At 33.1% G+C, this 22,829-nt stretch overlaps 1 protein-coding gene across 1 annotated transcript in view; it reads left to right on the top strand.

Moving 5' to 3' along the window:
- Positions 1-12,941, top strand: part of LOC129216166 (protein Wnt-1-like) — a 77,730-nt gene extending 64,789 nt beyond the window's left edge. Inside the window, exon 4 of the mRNA XM_054850337.1 lies at positions 12,465-12,941. Within this exon, the coding sequence (XP_054706312.1) occupies positions 12,465-12,941 (477 nt within the window). The remainder of the gene's footprint in view (positions 1-12,464) is intronic.
- The last annotated feature ends 9,888 nt before the right edge of the window (positions 12,942-22,829 follow it).

The following is a 22,829-nucleotide window of genomic DNA, read 5'->3' as shown; positions in this document are numbered from 1 at the left end:
CATTGATACGTCTAGCAGCATCAGCCTGCGACAATCCTATTTCCTTTCACCCAACTGCCCGCCACCATAACGAATCGGGTAAACGACGTCTCTGAGACATTTTCTAAACTTTATTCACTATTGTCACTGAAACTGCCAACAACATTTAAAAATCAACACAACTTACACACAAAAGTACGAAAGCCTGATAACAGCATATTTTTTTTCTCACTCAAAGATATGTTCTTTTTTATAAAATAAATATGGTAGCTATCGTTTTTTTATAAATGATTTTAAAGTTCGTTATTATCATTCATGCAAACTATGCATTTTATTGTTACTGCCATTTTTTTTTTATGGTGATCATCGAAAAACATGTTGTACCTTAACTTTTTGAGGCCAGGGTAATTAGAGGAGGGCGAGATATATTAATTTTCCTTTAATTATTCAGTTAAATTCAAGTTGTTCAGTCTTTTTACTGAAACTAAATTTACTGCAAACTGACTGAAGATTAAGAAGTGCTTATACATGTGGATAAAACTTGCTTTGTGATAATATTTCCCTACAATATACTTTTTACTTTTTAAGTATAGTTTTCTGATAAATCAATACTGAAAATATCAAAAGAAAGCAGTCAGTACGTCAGGATAAGTACCAGTAAAGTATTTTCCCAAGTCGCATTACACAAACGGTTAAACACCTCACCAAAGGTATGGATTGGAGCGTAATTTCCGTTAAAAGTGCTGGATGTTTAAGCATTGTAGAAGGCATGAGGACCCAATATCAGCATGAAACATTGCTTGAACGAAGGTTTTATGGTTAAAAGTTTGGTTTCCAAATGTAGATTTCATATTCATGCATGATGGAGTTCTGTGTTTTGAAGCTTTATCTGTGATCAAAATTTTGAATGAAAACTAAGTATAAAAACACTTCCACGACATGGAAAGAGTTCATATATGAGCCAAATAGAGAATATTTGAACAATTGTAAAGAAAAAACTAAAGAAATAGAACTTCACAAACAAGAATAGTCTCACAGAAGGATTCATTCAAATTTGGCACCATAACGAGGAAATACAAATTAATTGCCAAAAACGTATAAAAGAATGCCAAGATGGATCGAATCTTTAATAAAAAAAATGACAGCATGCCCGCTCAATATTAAATGTATCAGAATTTTAAAAATAAAATATTATTTCTTTGATAAAACAAGATTTTACTATAAATTTCACAATTATTCTAACAATTTTCACACTTCTGTACAGAATATGAATTATTGTAAGATCCTTGGTGTGGGAAATAAGTGCAGAAAAAAGGATTATTTCTTTGCCATACCCCGTAGGTCATTCACGATGATGTGATTTTGTATGTATACTTCTTGAATATGAAAGCTTACCCTTTCCTTACCAATATTTTTCTAGGAGAAAATGATATAGGGATGGGGAGGGACTTAATGCGACATTAGTGGGACACATTTATCGCAATTTCACTTAAAATGCAATGAAATGCTAAATTATTTTTAATTAGATCTATCCTATAGTCATTTGTAAATGTCAGTGGGACATACATGTCATGGTAGTGACGAAAGGGCTAATGAATGTGCCAACAGCACTGGAACAATTTGAGGTTTTGCTTGCAACGTTTAATGATTTAAAATCAAGATGGAACGGTGTGAGATTTCGGTTACCAAGTTCACGTGTTGTGTTACGGAAAAGTCAGTGTAACTAAATTTGCAGCAATTAACTGCAACAGTCGACGGTAAATAAAATTTTCTCATTGTGTAACAATAAACAGCTAACTTTTAACTACGGCACTGAAGATAACTCAAGTGACGCAAAGGAAAGCTATTTTTGCAGATTTCATTTCTCTGTTCTTACGTTTAAAGGTCAACCATGACACGTTCATACCTTTGCCATTTGCACTCTTACTGGTAAGTGTCGCCCCAGGGATCCCTCCATTAAATCATCCCCTGCCATTTGAAGCATCATCTGCCGATGGCGATGAAGATGAATCTTTTTTCTGCTTGACGAGCGAGTAATAAAGTCATCTATGTTGTAGACAATCACACTAAGTGTATCATAAGACTGTGCTTTCATTTTGAAATTCCACATAATTTGACCGAATTAATATTCTTAATGCTCACAAATGGGAAAAAAAAAAAAAAAAAAAAAAGAAATAAGAAGAAATTCCTTGGCAATGTTTTTGCAAAGTAAATTTAAAGCCCTTTTTCGTCTCCATGAAAACGTCGGGCCTGATTATCATAGAACAAACAAAAAGCATTTGTAACATTTCTTTTCTAATGCATGTATAATTATTTTTATTGCAAGTATTCTTCTTCTTATTATTATTATTTCTATTATTATTAATATTTATATTATTATTTTTATTTCTATTAGTATTTCTATTATTTCTACTATTATTATCATTTCTATTATTATTATTATTTCTCTTATTATTATTGTTGTTCTTGCTGGTTTCTTCATACCTCTGAAGAGGTACTGAACCCCAGAAACGCTTTGAGGAATGTTCAGGAAACGTAGCTCCTTCGGAATCCTGATCTCATCTTTTATTTCTATAGAAATATGGTATACCATAAGCAGAACACACAAATAAAAAAAGCATTCGATGTTTATAAAAATATACCAACGTTACATGGTATACTATTCACGAATTTCTACTTAAGCACAAAATTTCACAATGTTTTGATGAAGTTTTGTCAATTCCTGCAAGGAATTTCAATAGGGGCTATTGAAATTGTTACAATTTTTCTTCATTCGAAATTTTTGTTGTCGTATTATGAAATATTATAAAGATGAGAAAATAAGGTAATAAGAATTTTAGGAAAGTTGGGGAGATGCTCTTTGCAAATAGCTGGTGATCGTCGTCTAAGTTCAAAAAATGTTAAACATTTCTCTCTCATATGTATCTATTTGAACACGTCATTATTTGCTGGAAATCTTTCTAAAAAAGAAGCAATTTTCACCCGTCATATCCTGACGTGCGATTTTCTAGTAAATATGTAAAAAGGTGGATTAGTATTTCCAGTGGCCGTGAGTTAGCGTTTACCAGTTCTTGAGAGGTAGTGATAGGAGAGAGAAGGGTATACTGGTGTTAATTATCCATCGGTGATACATAGAATATTACATGAGAATTAAGAATCGTTTTTACATCACAAATATGGCGTTATACAAGGGGGAGGGGTTCTTAGGGTTCAACTCCCCCCCCCCTCGAAAAGTTCGGTTTGACATTTAAATATCCATTTATATTTAAAAATTTCCAAAAAATATTGTTCCAAAACTCAAATGTCTTTCATATGTATATGAGTTGCACAAAACACTTTCATAAAAGATAATCCAACGACTTGAACATTAGCACAAATAGCGCAAAGCTCCACATGAAAGTTTTTAAACGCTCCCCGAAATTTTTTCTAGTTACGGCCCTGATCACAAACTAAGATTCAAAATAGAAATGACTTGTTTTGAAAAAAAAAAAAAAAAATTCAAAGAATGAAAAAAAAAAAAAAAAAAAAAAAATCAGCTACGTTTCTAAGAAGTCACTGTTTGGGTATTTTACTAATCCACCAAAGAAAGATGTGTAATGGCGAGTGATTATTTTCAGATCTATCAGAGCTTGAGCTAATACTTTTTACAAAAAATTAAAAAGTTTTTTCGTTGAAATTTAATATAGATCGAAACCTCTCACTTGGATTAAATAATAATTTTGGAATCTGCTATTTGCCCCGAGTATTGTTGAAAGGATGTTGTCGAAATCCCACCCGTTGGGACCCAACAAGAAGATTGGCTCCTTAAAATGCGGCTCCTCGCTGTTTAGTTGTCAATGCTCGCTGCAAGAGGTCGCGAGCTCCCCGTGTCTATGGAGGAGCCCCCTCGACACTAATGTACGCTGTTAACATGAGCCTCAACAGGTAATTTTTGCAGCGTAATTACCATTTTATTTCTTTCATGATTTTTTCTTCGAAAGTTTCCGGTAATATTTATGAAGTAAAAGTAGCCTCATTCATATTCGCAAATAGTAAAATATATGTTAAAGAGAATAACGAAGCCTATTACTCTATAGGGTAACAGCACCAGTAACAGACATGCTTAAGACATCGCTTTCAGGTAAACCCAATTTCCTGAGCCTTTTGATGTATTTCGACTTTTTTAACTACTTTTTTCTCATGCAACTACACCTCATTTCTCATTTAGCTGCTTCTGGATCCTCTGAATTAATTATATTTTTATTTGCTCAATTTCTAAAAAAGGTCCGATCCCGAGTAACAGACAACGAAAAACCTGATGACATCCAGGAGGAAAGGATGAGTAATGGACAAAATTCCCTTTTTCTCTTCAAAATGTGCAAGATTTCTTTATTTTTAGAACTAAAGTCTTATTAAATTCAAATGAACATGAAACACTAGCTGACCTCCTGGTGGCTGTTTATAACTTTCCACCACAACCTTGTAAATGCCAACTGGCTCATAAAATTCACTCTCACAACACTAGATGGTTGCACCATACTTATAAGCCACAGCAACATCAGTTTTACCCCCCTTAAATTCTTATAATTTAAATTCAAACTTATGACTGTCTGTTACAAGTTGCACCTTGTCTGTTACTGGTGCCGTTATCCTACAAAAAGGAAAACGAGTTGATGTGTGCATCACATGACTTCCTTTTACTCCAATTTAACGTCATTTCCACATTATTGGCAATTTTAATGTGATTCAATAGTTTACTCTCTAAATGTCACCAACAGTGGCCAATTTGAAACCAAATTTTAAAAAAAATCGACAATTTGGTGACAACACTTGGCGAGCAAAAGACGGGCGATATATCGCCAAGTGTCCGACAAATCATAACACCACTTGAGTTTACATCGAAATTAACAATGATTTCCCCCCAAAAAAGGGGCAAAAGACCCCTTTAGAAACACCCGAATATAACCAAAAAAAGAGGTGCATAACCAGACCCCACTAGGAGTCTACGTACCAAAGTTCAACTTTCTAGGACATACCGTTCTTGAGTTATGCGACATACATACGCACATACATACATACGTACATACAGACGTCACGAGAAAACTCGTTGTAACTAACTCGGGAATCGTCAAAATGGATATTTCGCGTGTCTATACGTTCTTAGACACTTATCCACGTGTGGTCGAGTCGAAAAAAACACTCAACATTCATTCAGGGGTGAGCAAAATGGAAATTAAGGTCGATTTTTGAGTGAAAATGTTTTCGTGAATACAATACTTCCTTTTTTGTAAAAGGAAGTAAAAAAAAATCTGTTACTCTAGCCAGGGGCGGCAAATAGGAGGGGCAAGAGGGGGCGGTCGCACCCCCAAATTTTTTTTGAGCAGAATGATAAAAAATGGGTATATCCAATTTTTGTTAATCGCAAATCATTCTTCATTTTTTAAAAATCGCTCTCATTCTCAGTAAATAGTTGATGAAACTCGACACATTACCAGGCACAAACAAGTGTTCTCCGTTGAATGCATGAAACACTTTCTGGCTTTTTCAGCACAGAAAAAAATGACGTTGAACCATGGTGAGCTTTAACTCAAGACGTAATTTTCCTATATATAAGGCTAAATTCCTCATTGTGTGTGCCCAGTGTAACGATAAGACCCGGATCTATAAATTTCGGGCCCCCTGCAACAAAATCTGTAGGGCCTCTTCCCAATGGCCAGCAGTGTATATTTGCAAGCCTTAGTGCTTTTTTTTTTTCAATTTCTTGGGTCGTTTGGCCCCTTAAGGACATGGCCCCCCCTCGCCACTGCGGGATCTATGGGAACGCAGATCCGGACTTGGATCTGGAACGATGGTAGATACAGTATGAGAGGCCGTGCAAGCAAGTGGTGTGCATGATTTTCAAAAGAAAATTCCTTGAGACATAACATTGATTTTACGCTCATATTTTAAGTGTATGTTTATTTATTGAGTGTATATTGCTTTTTTCAAGTACAGAAACATTCCAGCTACTCAATACATAGCATTCATTCACAGAAACTTCTTAAAAATGCACGCTATTTTTGAAAACATAAACATCACACATCAACAAATTCCTTCTTTAATTATGACTCGGATTGACACAAGATGGTCTTCAATAGTTAAAACAATAAAGCATTTCTCGATAATTTCAAAGCAGTGATTTGACGCCTGGCAGAATTATTGCAAAACGATTCTTTCAATAGTGAGAAAGCTGGTGCCCTCTAACATGAATGGCTTCGTTTAAATTTTATTTAATTTGTGTATATCGTGGAAAGTTTTTGAACAATGCTTTGCTCTATCAAAACATCTTCAATCCGTTACCGTTATTTTTTGACTATTCAAGTTTCAGTTCAGTCTACAATTGAAACTGTTAATGATTTTAACATGTATGCTTATTTCAACCAAGCGTGTAACTTTTAAAAAAAAATCTTATTCTGCTCCAATTAAAAAAAAAAAATCAATTTAGGATATGTAACAAATATCTCCATGATGATGAAAAGTTAAATATTGATTTAATATTTTGTATAAACCAATAGATTCATTTTTAATGAAAATAACTCAAGATTTGATGAATATTTTTCTGTATTGTTTGCTCTATATTATCTGGATTGGATGTTGAAAACAAAAAATAAAATATTTCAATCAGTCACGAAGCATTGTTTTGTAGATAGAGGCTAGATTATTCAATGATGAAAACTGAAGACCCTCGCAATTTTTAAAGTTGCCTGGGTAATTTTGAAGAGCAAGATCTGAAAAGTGTATTTTTATGCATAGCTTTGTTACCTCAATTAATTTTTTAACTAATCCAACCAGCTCAGCTAGTTGAGCAAGATCATTTTTATGTCTCAGGAGGTTAGAGACCTTTTGTCGGAGCACCATGGATCAAAAATTTTTTATCTTTAGCTTTACCGGAAAAAGAGCGCTACCCTGAGCATTGATGGATTAGTGCATGATTTCCTGTTCTTCTGAATTCCGAAAAACATTCATTAAAAATTCACTAAAAGGTAAAAACTGTAGTATCAAGTTGTTTCATATAAAATGAATTAAGATTTTATCATAAATTTCAATACATTTTATAAGTTATCATGTTTTTAAACATTATTGATTGTTAATATTAGACTAGTTTTATGACCACCTCTTATTAGTCAGTGTGCGTTTTGTACCATACTGAGGTAACTCATATTTAAGAAGCTCGACCCCCCAAATGTAATGCTGAAATGCCGCCCCTGACTCTAGCAGTAACTCTTTATAGATGCTCATGCTCGGCAATTAATGTCTAAAATTTTTAGAGTTAGGTTTTGGTTCTACTTATATAAATTCACAGGGTGATTATTTTTTACAGGAATGTCATCATATTTTGACGTTTAGAGAAATCGAGAAGCCGTGTTTCATGTGACTTATGATGCTGTTGAATATAATCTTCGAATAACTGCTTCAGAATAAAAGAAATAGCATCGTACTTCTCTTTTTTTTCATAGTCAAACACAAACTATTAAAACAAGGAAAAAAAAAAAAAGATTGCAGCCTCATTTATTTAGTGAATTGCTTGGGTTAAAAATTAAAAATCAAATTTTAGAGTTTCAGGAATATTGATTTTAGCAACGTTATAACGAAAAATGACCACACTTATAAGGGCTTAAGTAAGCTTTAGTGGTTTATAACTTTACCGCTGAAATTTTTTTCCCTTTCCATTTAATCAATAGTAATTTGTAAAATCTTACTTTCGAAAAGATTTATGAGATACGATACATAAAGAACTTGGGTTTTACAATTTTTTGAAGTGAAACTTTAAATGACTTTGAAATTAACCTTTTTGTGTGACGGAAATGACGTTGTTGTTTTTAAATGTTGCCAAAGGGACAATGAAAGAAATAGTAATTATGAAGTTAAAATGCTTCTGCATTTAAATTGTCGCCAAAAACCATGAAAAATAATAATAATTATCAAGTTAGTTTTGCTAATGAATTTATGAAAAAAATTTCCAAGAAGCATATATTTGGGGATTTTGGGCATTTTAACCTTTTTAAACTATGCAAGTTTTCAAAGATTTCTTTGATTTAAGTCAAGTCCTCAGTTTAAAAGCGTTATCCACATTGCTTGGCTTGTTAACTTTTCTTTAAAAAAAAAAAAATTAGCTTTATAATTGCTATTATTTTTCATTGTTTTTGGTAACAATTAAAAAGCGAATATCGATAATTGTTTCGCTTTCTCGTTGTTCATAATCTATTTTCTTCAAAATATACAATTTCGTAATTTTGTTGTGAGTATGCCTAAGTCAGGCGCAGAAAGAACAAGACCGTTGCGTGAGAAAAAACGTGCGGGTGAAGTAACAGATCAGAATGTAAAAAAAAAAGAAAGAATAAAAGTTTTACTTCTATTATGTGTTTCTGCAACACGCAATTTTTTTAAATAGCTTGTTTCTCAGCTTTTAAACTTAATTTATGCACAATATGATGCCTTTTATAACATACTAGACTTAATGTGTTAAATTAGTTTTTCGTGTTGTTATTATTGATCTTCACCAACCTAGATATTTTATTATGAGAAATTTTTTTTCCGTTAACTTGATGACAAAGTAGCAAACTGCTGTGAGCTCCATTGCACTGCTGGTCAAGTCTGTTCGAATCATTTTCACAGAGTGTTTGGTGTTACTGCCCCTGCAGTTTCGTCTAGGGCTGTGAGACCACCCCGAGTACTGAGTTAATTGAGTCACGACTCTCCCCGGGCTGAGACGACTAATTGATTTATGAATTGCAAAACACTTCTCTGGACAATACACGCCACTGGTGGTCGTCACCCCTCTTTTTTTGCCTTCATGAAATATGGAGTATCACCGAAATTTACCTGTCGGTGTGTATCATGACTGGAAACCTGTTTAGAAGATTTTTTTCCTTTTTTTTTTGCTTTTTGTGCTGAGATGCGTGGATGACCTGCAACAAGAGATCCCCTAACGAACTGTGTCTGAGCGTTTGAACAAAGTTACATTCTTAAGAATGACGCTGTGGTGGGATATGTCAAATGACTTGATTGAGCGGGCGTTTATTTCGGGGAGAAATCAACAGCTACTTTCTGTGAGAACTTTCAGAAAGCTCGAAGAAAAAGAAAGGGATTGTTGAACGATCAGGTGGTTTTCAGTTTTTTTTTCACACGTTGCTTTATTTGCGAGTTTTCTCTATGGCTCTTTTCAAAATGAAATAGTTGGTATGCAGGATACTTTTCTCGTGAAAGGAAAGATGCAACATTATCTGTTTTTTTTTTTTTTTTTTGTAAAAAGAGTGGCTGTTCTGCAGTACAATAAAAATATCTTTAGACAGGAGGAAAAAAAAGGAGGGAAATAGGAATTCATCGATGCCACATATTTTATATTCGTATTTTATATGTATTCCCCAAAATATTGTGCTTTATTTTTGTTGAAATTTGGTGTACTGTATTAATTACAAATAAGATATATGGGGGGGGGGAATAGAATTGAAGTATATGTATGTATATATATTTAAAACTCATAAATCCACTTTAGCTGTTCGGGTGGGTGGCACCGGATAGACCGACCCCTTCTTCTTTCCCTAGTGACACTATATATATATATATATATATATATATATATATATATATATATATATATATATATATATATATATATATATATATATATATATATATATATATATATATATATGTGTGTGTGTGTGTGTGTGTGTTATGGCAACACTAGTAATATAAGCGATATTTTTACGAAAATATACACATAAGTTAAACACAGGAAAACAAATATTTGAACAAAATTTTGTATTCAAATCTGACTTAAGAATTTTGCGTGAACACGAGTACACAAACATTTTATGTCTATAAAATATTGATAGTACGAAATTCATTGTGTACATAAGGTACTCAACCAGGTCAAATAGAATACATTTTTAAGTGGTTTAAAGATAAATAATCATGCAAGACAATAGAGGTATGAGGTTATATTTTGAGAGTGTAGTAATGAATAGATCGTACTACATTGAAGTTTTATTTTTATTGAAAAACACATTTTTCTCAACCTCTCCATTCAAAGAAATTTAAATTATTTCCTTTCTTTTCGTAGAGATAAATGTAAGGCACATTAAAAGCAAAACTGAGCGCACTGTCAGAATAATTCACCAGCAACATTTAAAAGAAGGGCCATTCCATAGTGACTAACGTAACATTCGCAGCTGATTTTCTTCTTTTTACTTATTCCATGGATTAAAAAGAAATTTTTTTTTGTTTAATATGTAGATTTAAAATGTACAAGGTGACTATTTTTCATTTCTACCAAGAATTTGAAGCAAAATAAGTGCTTGCAGGTTTTTTTCTCCAATAAAAAAAAAAAAAAAGGACTCGCGTAACATTTTTGCAACCCTGAGAAACAATGCTTATGTTACGAGGCAAAAGTTACGCAGGCATTTGAAATTGGCCGATATATTTGTAAGAGGTAAACAGTCTATTTTAAAAAATATACTACAGATTTATGACAGATGAAACTTTTTTGGCCCTTAATGGTACTTTTGCGAAAACTGTGTGTGACTAAAGTAACGTGACTAACGTCACCATCGAATAACAAGCAATGAATGCTAACTAAATAACACCATTTTGGGTCATAAGAAACTCCGTAGTACTTTTTAACGGCATATTATTTTTTTAAGTTTATTGATTCATCGTACGAATAGTGTTGTGCATCCTGAATTAAAATGTAATATTGAAAAAAAAAAAAAAAAATCGAACATTTTTCCAGAATGCATTTTATTTCCAGATATCACCGCAAATGTTTAAATGTCTAAATGATCATTTATACATTTTCTGAAATATGCTGCAGCAGCGCTTATTGTCACTGTATCATGTAACATCTTCAAATGTTTTCCCCAACCAGCTGCCATTACTTCATTTTAGTAGGTGGAGATGTATTTTCTAAAAAATAGAGACGTTCTCCTTTGTTAAGACTGTCTTTCCATTTTCTGAATTCTTTAGCTTGGATTCTTGTGTTGAATGCACATTCAGCAGAATACTCATTTTGCTTTTCTAACCTTTTTTTTTAAAATAATAATTCTTTAAATTGGAAGTATCTTTTTAAATACCTTTAAAAAAGTATTTTTCTAAGTAAACAGAAGGTCTACAATGTAATATTACTGGTATTTATCACCTTAAATATTTTAAATCAATATAGACTGCCGACCCTTTCAAAATTGTTCATTAAAACATTAAATTAAATGAGTTTTAAATATTAGCAGTCATTTTTAAAATGTTACGTTAGTCACATGCAAACTGTTACGTTAGTCACAGCTCAAATGTTACGTTAGTCACCCTAATCATTTTATATGCACTGATACTACAATAAATATTTTGCACTTTTTAAGCAGATATGACATAGATGTAAGAAATTAAAAATTGCTGTTTGGTTCAATCATCTGGTTTAGTTTTTAAGCAGAAAATAGTATATTTTCGTGACTAACGCAACGTAAATATTTTCAGTGAAAGAACCAAACTAATTAAAATACGTATCTTATAATGTATGCAAAAAGAACTGTCAATTTTATTGAAACAACATCTAATCTTTTAGAATAAGCATGGTTCGTTTAAAAATTTGCAAACATTTTTACATTACACAAAAAAACTTAGACGCATGTTTTTTGCGTCATGCTAAGCCTTTTCTACAACCTCGCACGTTTAGAGCCAGAAGAATAACACCGATTGAAATTTTTGCAAACTGTTACTGGATTTATGTACTAGAAAGTATGCTGAATGAAATGATAGGTCACAATTAGGGCTTTGTGGATTTTTTTTTCTTTGAGTTTGAGGTTGACATTTCTATGGAATGACCCAGATCGAAATTTTAGCCTTTATGTAATTTAAATATTTTTCAATTTGGAACGTTTCCAAAGCTTTAAAACAACGTTAATTATGCATAAAATTAAAAATAAGAATGATTAAATGCATTCAAGCATTTTTTTTTAAGTATAAAACGTCAAAAGTGCATAAAAAGATTTAAAGGTTCAAGTACTTTTAAACCGGCAAAAATAAATTTTTAAAAAATGTTCCGAAAGTGGTACCTAATTGTGAAGCATATCTTACTATTTAAAATCAATTTTCTGTTAAGTATTTAAAAATTCCGCAAATGTTGTTATTTGAATATGTTAGTGTCTGCAAGCCTATATCCTTTTTTTTTAAAGACATTGTAGAAATTTTAGGCCATTTTATTTTAAGTGACACATATTATTTACATGAAATCTGAAATTTACTGCATTATCCTTTGTTTCAGCTTGTTATGGCTGGAATGCGTCGGCACATCTTACTAGTTCACAATAAATTTTGTCTTAGGTTTTTAAAAATTCAATGATTGGTGCTATTTGAAATTGCTGGTGTCTGCAATCTTACATACTTTTTTAAAGACATTTTAGAAATTTTAGGCCGTTTTATTTAAGTGAAACATAGTATTTACCCGACATTTACTGTATTATTCTCTGTTTCAGCATGTTGTAGCTGGAATGCGTCGGCAGTGCAAGTGTCATGGGATGTCAGGCAGTTGTACAGTGCAAACCTGTTGGATGCAACTACCTCCTTTCAGAGCTGTCGGTGAAGGACTCAAGGACAGATTTGACGGAGCCTCCAGGGTTCTGGTTACCAATCGTGGTAACGTAAGACGGCGTGCACTTCTCAAACCTTACCACCCCGAGCACAAACCTCCTTCCAAAAAGGACCTGGTGTACTTTGAAAGCAGTCCGGATTTCTGTTTCCCGGATGTAAGCTTGGGACACGGTGGTACTTTGGGGCGCAGTTGCAATGAATCGTCCATTGGTTTGGACGGGTGCGACCTGATGTGCTGTGGTAGAGGCTTCAAGACTGAGAACCGGGAAGAACATTCGAGATGTAATTGCACTTTTCATTGGTGCTGTCAAGTGGAGTGCAAAATGTGCAAAATGAAAAAGATAGTCAACTCATGTTTATGATGAAGAAAGTGGATGACTGGTTTTTGTCAGAGGTACAAGTTCTGCCGTTTGTGCACAGAGCATTCCATATGTTCTTTTACCAAAAGCTGTGAGGGGTATGTAGTACTTCCATCTGCAACCGGACATCCGCTCCGTGCATGAAAAATCACCAGATATGGCAAGTAATGCACAAAGTAAAAAGGATTCCAGCATGGAAGTATGAAAAGATCGACTTTGAAGTTGATGTTTGTAGGAAGGGTTTCAAAACAGGACAGCTTATTTTTTTAACTTATTAAATAGGACTTCTTTTATGAAGGTAATTTGTGTTCTTGGTTTCTGCAGGATTGCATGTTAAGTTATGTCACATGTCACGGACATTTTGATACACAATGTCTATTAATGCGTTCGATAAACTGTCTCATTTAGCTTATGCGTTGTAATCTTCCGAGTTTAGAAAAGGAATCATGCTCTTAGGGTATAATGATAGTTCAGCTGTTGCCATACAGCAGATGAAGCAGTGAATATGCTGATCTCAAAAAAAGAATGAAAAAATGTGGTGTTGCCAAGGACCTTAATCGAAGCATTTTTTTTTCTTCTCAACTTGTGATCTCATTTGTGCAAATGTCATCTTTTATCTACATGAAAATTAATTCGTGGTATGTATTTACTGGGTGGATAAAAATGGCTAAGTTTCGATATTTCCAGCGAACAAGAATGTAGCTAACTCCTGTTTCATCACTATATAACTTGACAATGACTAATCGAAAAGTGCAATAGACACGCTTATAAAAAGCACCACAAAACTCTATAAAAAGTTACGTTTTCAAAGCTGAAACAATGTTTCAAGTAACTTAGATCCTTGTTGATAATCATAAATAAAATTATTATTACAGAATGTGAGTGCAAGCTGAATTAATTATGGGCTAGTTCTTTGCGATAGCTTTAACATTTTGTGATAGATTAAAAGACTATACACTGAATTGAGAATATTGAAAAAAGTAATGTCATTGGAAGTATTTACCTTTCATGCATTAAAAGTCAATTAAAAAGACGTTTTATCCTTAGTTCACACACACATAATTGACAAAATGAGTGTGATATGTCTGTTGATTATCTCAGTGTTGATCAATATTTTGGCTATTTACTTTTCTTGTTGCAATTTTCCCGGTAAAGTTTCAATTTAAACTTATGCCATCGTTAGCATTTCAAACTCTAAACCTATTACATACAGCCTACTAAACCTATTATATACAACTCAGATTTTATGGTTTTCTAGGTATTTATTATTTCAAAGAAGAAATGTGAATACGTATTATTTTGTTATAAAATTGGAAAATATGTATTGGTGTATATTTTTGAATTTTAGGCAATAAAACTGTTTGTTAATATGAGCTTTTTTCTATTCATCTTCCCTTTTTATTTGAAAGTTTTCTCTGTTAGTCCTCTGATGGCTTTCTTACAATGATTTTTGTTACAGTTGAAAATTTTTGGAGACGGCAAGCATAATTCATTGGGGTGTGTAAAAAATGTTCAATATCTGAAAATTGATTACCATATCGGTATTGAATATCAAAATGAATTTCTAAGACTTACTAAGAGTAACATAAAAGATTTATACATAATTTAAATAGAAGAAGAATAAATACATTCAAAAATAAAAATTGTAAATATGCATTTTCTTAGAATTGAAACAAAGATGATTTTTAATTCTATCTTCAATTATGAGATTATTACAAACTCATACAACAATCACTTTTTGAATATCAGCTGTAAGTTATTTAAATTAGAATGAAACAGGAAATGTCAGACATCTTTGTTCCTCTCAAAAAATTTTCTGCTGAAAGTAGTTTCTTTTCATTAAACATAATTGAATAACAGCTTTTCGTTAGATTAGACCCTGCGTGAGAAATGCAGTACTTAGAAGCAAAGGGGGGTGCAAGTGTTAAATTAAAAAAATTGGAGTTATCTTCTAACGGGAGAAGAAACTTATCTGTTTTAGTACTAAAGATGATACTAGTAGCTCTAGAAAAAGCTGCTGCACAACATGATTTAGTGATTTAGAGAAACTTTTCAACGAAAGCCTGTCTAGGGTTTGATGTTTTCTCGCGCTTTACTCAAAACTTTGAACAGTCTACTAACATTCTCTTGCTTCTTACTGCCTAAAATAGAAATTAGCGTCTTCATAAATATTTTTCTATTGTGACAGCAAAGTTCTATTACATGAACATTTTCAAGAGTAATCTTTGTTTTAAATACTTCAAAATTATTTGAAAAAGAACTAACTTAGCTTGCATTAAATCGGTCTTCGATTACACTAAATTCCTAACCTAGTATCATCCGGTTGGTTAGACGGATATTCTGTTTCTGAAAGCTGCTGTGTTCTTAAAATATAATTAATATTTCAAAATGTCACTGCACATAACTGTCCTTCGGACAATTTTTTTTGTGAGCAATTTAAGTATTTAAGTTCAAATAACGATTCTGATTTATTTTTATTTATTTATTTATTTTTTACCGAGCATCATTTTCCCAAAAATTCCCATTTTACTTTTTTTTGTTGAGAATTTTGCTTTGATCTCCAATCTTCAAACATTGATATTAATTCCAAGAAAAAACTTCAGTCGACTCCAAAAACATATCACATGAACCATTTTTGAATCTTCGTTGTTCTTTTCATGCACCACTGCACATTAAACGTCATTTCTGAAAATATTTGCAAAAGCTTTGGGTAGAGAAAGAGTGGCTTTCTTGCTTCTCAGGGAAAAATTCAGAAATTCAACTGAGGCAAGAGTAAAAGAGAGGGCTTTTGTTGACCCACACACTAACTAAAGCAGTCTTCCATGTTGAAGAGTTTAAAAAATAACTGTCTGAAGCAGAAAAGGAAGACTGGCTGGCATACAAACCAGTATGCACTTCTCATATGAGAAGCTCTTACAGAAACTGTACTTAATGAAACATTTTTGTTTTTGATGGAATCAAACGCATTTTGTTTACATAGAATCTCATAGTTTTACTTAAAGAACGAGGGAGAAAAAAATCAAAATTTTTCCGTGGTGTTATTCAACTACACCAAATATTTAAATATAGGCGTCCCTAGTATAAAATGGTTAATTCGTTCCGTGTAGTATCGAAACCGTGTTATACAAAACTTTTTTAACTTTTTAACTTTTTTTTTACACTAATTAATCATGTACATAATAAAAATCATGTCAATCTGTATCGTGTTGCATCGAAACCGTGTTTCGTGTTATATCGAAACCGCGCTATTCGAGATTTAGAAATTATGTAAATCGAGGGATGTGTACCGTGTTGTATCGAAACCAACTTTCATAAAAACAAAGTAAATTACCACAAAGAAAGACTTATTATCAAACATTAACAGAATGTAATAAACAAAAATGAAATTCCATCTTTTTTCAAAAAATAACACTCGTGTTGTATCAAAACCATGAAGTATTAAATTCAAGTTTCGTACCGCGCAATATCGAAACCATATTATAATAATCGCAAATGTGGTACCGTGTAATATCAAAACCATGTTATACAAATACCGTGTTATACGAGAGACGCCTGTACACGGTTTTAACTTTGTCACGAAATAAAAACTACAGTTTAATCGTCATACATCAAAGAACGTCCGAAACAACAACAAATAATGTTGCGGTATCATTACCGGTATCTCCCCTCTCGCCTCATACGAATAACGAAAACACAAAGAATTCACTCCGCGGATGCTGGAGAAGTAACAGTACATTTAACTAAGGAAAACGTTTGGAGCACGAAAACCTGCATTTTTCGATTTGTTCCATTAACCCTACTGAAGGCACCTTTTAGGGGGAGGGGCAGAAGTGAAAACGTAGGAAGAAAGTCAGCATCAGAAAGAAAATGGAAAAAGAAAAAAAAAAAGGTTTTGGAACATGGCTTTAATTTAGACCCCTCGGCTTCTTGCATTCCGTTTCACGGTCAATTTAGCTGCGTGAATTGGAAAATCGGCGAGAGGGGAGCTACAAACGGCTTTTTGTCACCCCCGAAGACTACAGTTCCCCTGCGTGGGCACTTAAGATGAATTGCACCTCAATGGATCTTGAGAATCCATCAAGTCATCCGGCTGATTTTCCCTTGGAGAGGGATTTTTCTGCTTCTGTGGACTTTTAGGGATTTAAGACCAGGGCTGCAGAGTCGGAGTCGGGCTGGTTTTGGGGTAAAGAAGTCGGAGTCGGGAATCGAAACTGAAAAATTTCAGGAGTCGGAATCGACCAATTTGCTTCAGTAAGAGTCTTAGTCATCGTACTGATTTTGAGGTATGCACGGCCTAAAATAAAACAGAGTTTACTTTTATTGTTTCATGCTCTTCTTAAGTACCCATTAGCAGCAGGCGGCTAATATATATATATATTTTTTGGAAGCAATATAACTTATTCGCTTAGTTGTCACTTCAGCTGCATTTCATCATTACAAGTTTGTTTATTTTATGCCTTGTGAACTTTTTTTTTTTTTTTTGTTAAAGCTTGGACAGTAAGAGACAATAGCATGTTTAGATGTTGAACGAAAACTACAGGTATACATTTTTGCATCTCCTTTTCTTAAATACTAAACAAAAATACTCCACCTTATTCTTAACTATGAAACAGTATTGAAAAGATATGATTCTTACTTATTAAAAATGTTCTACTTTAATGTTGAAGTTACTAAAGTTAGAACGTTAGATAGTAAAGTAAACATTTTCACTGAATTCAAAGTGAAAACATAATTTTACCGATCATGACGACACTAAACACTTTGTTTTTCTGGTTATGAAAGTAGTTACCAGTTTTGTTGCGAAGTTTTTAATGTCCAACAATGGTCTTTTGAACGTGGCACAACTTTACTTTCCCAGAAACTCCAAAAAACCTCAAAAAGATTTTCGTGATCCACTCCATCCACGTAAGACGAAGGGATTTTTCGTAGGGACAAAATCTTGGAAAAGCCGAGGAGAAAATCGTTTGACGACCACCCTGCTTGTCGGAATGTGGCTCGACCTCACACCTCGGATAGGCCCTTTCGCGCTCTGGTCCTCGTAATTACGCAGTAGCGGCCCCCTATTTACCGGGCCCAATGAAGACATAGCGCTGTAACCCCTAATCATGCTGTCACTTCTCCGCCTTCATTATCAGTCCAGTGGTATTCTACTCTTTCACTTAAGTTCTCTCTCTCTCTCTTTTACTTATTTATTCATCATCATCTCTCTCTCTTTTTCATTTTTATTTTCTTCCTCAGCACGGTTAAAAGGACCGGTCAGTGCTCACAGGTGTGGGTCATAATTAATTCCTGGTGTGCCGGGGAAAAAATAAGTTTCTGCAAGTGTGGTCTTTTTTCGAGAAGGTGAAGTTTCGGGGAGGGATGAAACTGGAATGATTAGATGCGCGTCTGAAACGGACATGATGGCGATCTGTTTCGTCAAATTTTCGCCTTGTCCGTCTTGTACGGAAATCTTCCGCCAGTTACTTCTGATTGCAGAGCGAATTTTTTATTTTCATTCATTTCGCGAGGAAGAAATTACGATGAAGCAATTGCATTTTTCTTTGGAATAGTCGACTATAACCACATTGGAAAATTATTGGGATTTCATTACAAATGCAGCAGGTAGAATGTATTTTTGACGTGGTATAAATAACTGATATGAAAGAATGAAAACAATTAGGGCACATACGATATAACGCTGAGACATCTAGAGATAGTCAATTGAAATTTTACAACTCGCTCTTTCATCCGAGCTTTACCAGTCCGACATTCCTAAATCGGTAGGCCTTTGAAACTCCATCACTTTTTTTTTTAATCACCCTGCATTTTTATTCGGCAAGAATTAAAGAAAAAACAGGAGATGAAAAAGTTGCAACTTGAATATTAAACTGACTAGGTTGAATATAAAACTTGAAACTAAAAATTCAATAATAAGTAAATAATTAAGTAATCAGACAGTCAATTAAGAATTGTTAAACAAGACATTTTTGAAGTCCTCTTCTGTTTTTTTTTGGACAAAATATGGTGCTTTGGAACTAATCCAGCCCAATGGCTAAGCAACTAGAATTAGCAGCAGCAACAGAAACGAAAATTGTGTAGTTAGAAGAGAAAATTGGGTAATTTTTAATTCTAAAGATACAGCTGTATTTTAACGAGTGAAACCTGTGTAAGTTAAATACTTGCGATGTAGTACTTTAGTGGTCAGCTTAGACAAGTGGTCAACCAATAGAGGTTGATAAATGTGAAAAGTCTAATTCTGTTCCTGACAAAGACAGTCAACTTCAACAGGTGATCTAAGTTGACAAGGGTAGCCAACTTTACTGGTTTTACTGTATCTTCTTTTTCTTCATAAGCTCTAAGCCAATTTCCGACCAAGTTTACCTCAGTCAGCTTGCTCTATCTTGATCTATTTGACTCCATCTCTTTACCCCAAGATTAATAACAACTATTATCAACTATTGTAGATTTGTGTTCTTGTGTGCAAAAGTGTGACAGAATTCTTACTCGTGCAGGTTAACGAAATCTATATTGACTTTGATTACAAGGCATACACAGAGCTTCTACATCCTTCACCATTGTAGTTAGGTGCATATTTTTAGATCCTAAATCGCATATTTGAGCTATTGCCAGCACGTACTAAGTGCAAGTACCCGTGAAAAGTAAAGAAGCAGTGGGTTAAAAATATCCAAGCTTGAAAAATCTATAACAACTAAAGATATAATGCTCAGAATTATGCCTGGAGGGAAAATGTCAATGGTTATAAATCGAAAAAAAAATCAATTTCTTGATTTTGAAGTAAAGAAATTTTATGTGGGTCAGTAAAATTCGAATTAGGTACTAACACACCTATTGTAAGATGTATCACAATAATAATAAAAAAAATTAACGATTTAGAAAGCGGGATCATAGAACAAATTATCAGACTTGAAAATTCCGAAATTGCTCTACTTTTCTCGGATTCTGTTCTTTGCTAAATTGGGAACGAGTTTTCCTTTTACGGTTGTGTTGTTTAAACAGTGATTAGTCAAATCTAACAGTGTTCTTATACCGGAATGCTGTCACCACCCACATCACTTTCAGACGCTTATCAAGAAAAAGCTGACATTGTTCAGAATGCAAAACTATTGTCTTATCAATGACAGCCTACGGATATCCATATTGCCCGCTTTAGTCAGAAGAGCGTATCGTAATATTTTTTTAAAATTTTTCCTTTCATCCAAGGATCATTTATTACGCTTGCAGTGCAATTATTATAAAACACGTGTTTTTGAAAAATAAGACTTAATAATAAGAATGTACTAACTGCTAGGATCAAAAATGTTCGCTTATTAAACAGAGTGGAACAAATCTTAAGAAAAAATGTTAATGGTCAGAGTTTATATTTTCTTATTATTTCTTTCGGGCTTAGGAGAGCAGAATATATGGATGTTTCACTTGCCAAATCGACTAATTCCATTAAACAAAAGCTAGAAAATAGTTATGAAGAAGATGGTGTTATCCATAGGAGAAAATAGGACCACGTGTCACATTTTCTGCCATCACAGGGTCAGAAATGTACTGAACCAACTTTAATATAAATTCACATGCTAAGCATTAATAAAGCACTGTTAAAACAGAAATGAGAGTAATCGATTTGGCGATTGAGTCATCTATATGTCAGCATAACAGAAAATAGATTTCTGAAGTTTTAAATTACCGATTCAAATTTAATAATACTAATTTCCGTATCCTAAAGCCATACTAACTTCAGTTAGTCACATTATCCGTAAACTGTAAGAGAGAAAAACATTTCTCTGGTGTATACAGTGCTGGCCGAACTATTAGACTAAAGAGTTTTTTTTTTTTGTTTTTTGTACACTATTTGTACTAAAATACTATTTATTTTAACGTTAAATTACAGTACATACTGTACACTGATTATTACGTTATTTCAGCATAATTTAATGTTTGCAGGTGGCAGCACTGTCTGCTTTGATTATGTTCTTTGTTTATCTACCTACCAGTAACATAACCTCAATCAGCTTAAACAGTTCACTACTTCTTTTTATTAGTGCGTTCAATCATATTTAAAGTTAGTTTAAGGTAATTAGTGAGTATGTGTATGTGAGTATACATAATAGTGAGTTTAAACAATTTACCTTTTTTTCAAAGTTAAGAAATGTTGTAAACCTTGTGAAAAGTATGCCAAAAAGACAAAATGTTCATCAAGAACAAGGGAATGCATACTAAATATTAGATAATTATTTCTCTGTTCGTTAATGTGTCTATAGTTGCGTAATCAATAAAGAATTTGTTTTTAAAACCGGTTTAGTCTAATAATTTGGTCAGCACTGTACAATGGTTGCGACTCGCGCTTTTATATAACACTAGTTAATAATTATAAAGGATTTTTTAAAAATAATAATCACGTTTTTATGGCTCGATGTGGAATAAAACTTCACATGCAGTGCACTAATAACCTGAATATAACCATTTTTGGAGTTACGTTAGTCCGACTCACATGTGCAGATTTTATGTTACGCAGACCAACTTTAATTATTATCTTGCAGATAGTTAAAATTCAAAATCATGAAAAAGTCAATTGAACGAAAATAATTATTTGCAAGAAACATGATCAGAAACGTAAAATTTTAAGGAATTAACTACGCATAAAAATACCATTGAAATAATCATATAAAATTTTCCTCTTTGTGCACATTTTGCATCTTAATCTCAGTCGATAAAGTTGGTTTGACCAGAATTCACCAGTTATAACATTGTTTATACTGTCTTGAAATTTCTCCGTTGGTCTAAGCTTAAAATTTTTAAAATTGACCAAAAATTTTCAAAGGAAAAATATAATTCCAGAGCACACACACAAACGATTACTTTACAAGTGCTTTTACAGAGTACACTATCGCAATGAAGTGCCTGAATCCACTTTTTCGAATTAGTATCCTGATAGACCTTTGCCATAATAGAAACAAAAGCAAATAACGATATTAATTGAATAGCGACGCTCGGCGCTGCCAGATTGCATTAAATAAATAATATAAATAGCCCAAACTTGATGAAAATAAACTTTATTCCAAGTTTAAGATGTCTTAATGCGTTGTCGTTCATAAAACTTAAATAACAAATGGGAGCATGTAACTTATTCAAACGTATAAAGTTTTTTTTATTATTGAAAATCTATGTTCTTTTTTCTTTAAAGGCATCTTTCTAATTTCTTTATTTATATTTAAAACAATTTTGAACGATGACGAGTATAGTTATAACTGTATATTTAAAAGACAAGCAGAACTATCCAATAGGGTAAATCGAAAAAAATGAAATTTCGAATCTTAATTTGGAATACCCACCAAAAGCTGTGCATGTGTAAGAACAATACACTTGTAAAATATTATCAAGTTTGAACAACTCCTTGAGGGTTCTACCAAGGCTTGAATTTCCTCAAAAATAGGAAAAAAGGTCAATTTTCCAAAATTTTTATAAAAATAATAAGGTTAAAATTTTTTGTTCGAATACCATTAAATTTGTTTCCTTTTAACACGCTTTTCATGTATCTCCAAAATTATTTACATTCTTTACAGTATTAGGTTCGCACACAAGTTCGTAAAATTTCGTGAAATTTCCAAAAACTGACTTTTTTCAAGCCTTTTTACACATTGCAATATTTTTTCTTTTAAAGTCCTTTTTTTTGCAATGACTGTGCAGAATGCAGTTTTAAATGGAAATGAAATCATACTTTATTATACTAACAGCCCAGCACCTACGACAAGGAGCGTAATTTCTTCAAAGTGGACCAGTGGTAAATTGTCGCACCTGTCTAACAATTTACCTATTAGTCCTGCGAAAATTTACATGGACCAGCAGTTTCACCATCAAGTAATGTGAACAAGTGACGCAAAGGCTGCTCGTATGCAGTTC

This window comes from Uloborus diversus, chromosome 2 (assembly GCF_026930045.1).
Source record: "Uloborus diversus isolate 005 chromosome 2, Udiv.v.3.1, whole genome shotgun sequence".
NCBI lineage: Eukaryota > Metazoa > Arthropoda > Arachnida > Araneae > Uloboridae > Uloborus > Uloborus diversus.
Note: the sequence above shows the minus strand (reverse complement) of the source record. Positions and strands in the feature narration are given on the sequence as shown.